The sequence below is a fragment of the Cyprinodon variegatus genome, unplaced genomic scaffold (genome assembly GCF_000732505.1).
Source record: "Cyprinodon variegatus isolate N-32 unplaced genomic scaffold, C_variegatus-1.0 Scaffold665, whole genome shotgun sequence".
Lineage (NCBI taxonomy): Eukaryota > Metazoa > Chordata > Actinopteri > Cyprinodontiformes > Cyprinodontidae > Cyprinodon > Cyprinodon variegatus.
Genome location: NW_015151118.1, coordinates 372036 through 373750, shown reverse-complemented (window position 1 = coordinate 373750; position 1715 = coordinate 372036). Strand labels below are relative to the sequence as shown.

General features: G+C 44.1%; 1 protein-coding gene across 1 annotated transcript in view; it reads right to left on the bottom strand.

Moving 5' to 3' along the window:
* The window catches only part of LOC107097007 (suppressor of tumorigenicity 14 protein homolog), an 11488-nt gene that overhangs the window by 3883 nt on the left and 5890 nt on the right, over positions 1-1715 (bottom strand). The window contains exon 2 of the mRNA XM_015393959.1: positions 576-726. Within this exon, the coding sequence (XP_015249445.1) occupies positions 576-726 (151 nt within the window). The remainder of the gene's footprint in view (positions 1-575; positions 727-1715) is intronic.

Here is a 1715-nt window from a genome sequence, read left to right as displayed (position 1 = left end):
CTGTCCATGTCTCTGAAAGGGGGGTCGTTAGAGGGAATTGTCGGCCTGGCTGAAAAGGCAAGGCATTCTTTTTTCCCCTGTAGAAGTCCTTGCCTTATCAGCCAGGCCAACAATCAGTCCACTCATATCTGGACTGGGGGTTTTGTCCTTAGGATGCACTACAACGCTATTCCTGACATTTTGAATTAAAAAAGCTTCCTGGATGGGAAGAGAAACGTCTTCAACCTTGGAAACAAAGTCCAGTGGATTGTTTTTTAATTTTTTTGGAAGTGATGAGAAGTTTTTAGGATGCAATTAAACATCTAACCCACATCTAAAGAATGAGGAACCACAGGAGGAGTCCTAGGAGGGTGTGGATGAGGACAGAAACCTGCAAACCGGTTTCAGCCTGAGGGCGTGGCACCGCCCTGACGTCTGTAAAAGGAGAAGCGGTAGAACCGGTCCGACGAGCCAGAGCATCATAGTGCTAATTCCTGGCTGTTATACAACCAAAACTACCAGCTGACTCACTTCCTGCAGGGACAGAACCAGCTCCTAACCCTGACCCGTTCCCCCAGAACCCCACAGCAGCTCACAGTGGAAACGCCACACCAGCAGTCCGGTCAGCAGAGCCAGCAGCCCAAGCACTAGCCCGAGTCCAATCCACAGCCGCCTACGGTTGTACGGTTTCTTCTCCAGACGCTTCTGATCAGAGATTGGCAGGAACTCTATCGTCGTGTCCCAGTCCTACAGAGAGAGAGACGGGACATTTCATCAGCTCTGACAATCCAGCTCAATGTTTCCACCAAACCCGAGTCAGAGGTTGATCCAAATTCTATGGTTCCGCTCACATCTTTAAAACATGCAGAAACCTTCTTCTGGACCGGTAACAGAATTTCTGGAACATTTTGTTCCTTTTTATGAGAAAAAAAATTATACTAGGTTTCAGTTAAACAGAAGCTGAGCAGAGTTCCCTTCCTCTGGTGGAGAAACAAGAAACCAGCCGGTGAGGAACTCAGAAAGAGAACTTTGGTGAAACAAAGTTTAAGGATCGGGGGGGGGGAACTTCGGAGGAACGCAGGACAAACGAAGAACTAAGTAACTAAGTAAGAACTAAGTAAGTTGGGAGTAACCATGAGGAAACGTTGGAGGAATTCTTCAGAGGAAGAAGGAGAATCATTTTAGGAATTTGGAGGAATTCCAGAAGAACTTTGAAGGAACTTAAGAAGGTCTCTGGAAAACTTTGATACAAACCAAAGCAACTGAGTTCTGCATAACATCAATATTTTATACGTTAAACAGGTTTAGTTGTTATTTATCTCTAATTATACATAAGACTCCTTGATGAGACACACACCTTTATCTTCTACCACATAAACCGGAGAAACTGTTCTGAAAACGGCATCAATTCTATGCTGTCATCTTTATTGTTGGTTTGTTAGCTATTTTTATTGTTATTTTAAGGTAAATATTAAAACATTTAGATTTCAGCTTTCAGAAATCTAAAATGCAGCAATAGAGTTGATTCCTTCCTTTAGCGGCGCTGATGGAGGAGCAGCACAACTTCTCTGCTGGATCAGGAGACAATGATAGAAAAGTAGAAACGATTGAAACAGGAGAAGACAAGCTAGCAGTTAGCATGTTAGCTGGATTAGGTAATGACCTTCATGGAGCCGAGATCTAACATTCCTCTGAGAGCAACCAGAACCAGAACCAGAACCAGAACCAGAACCAGA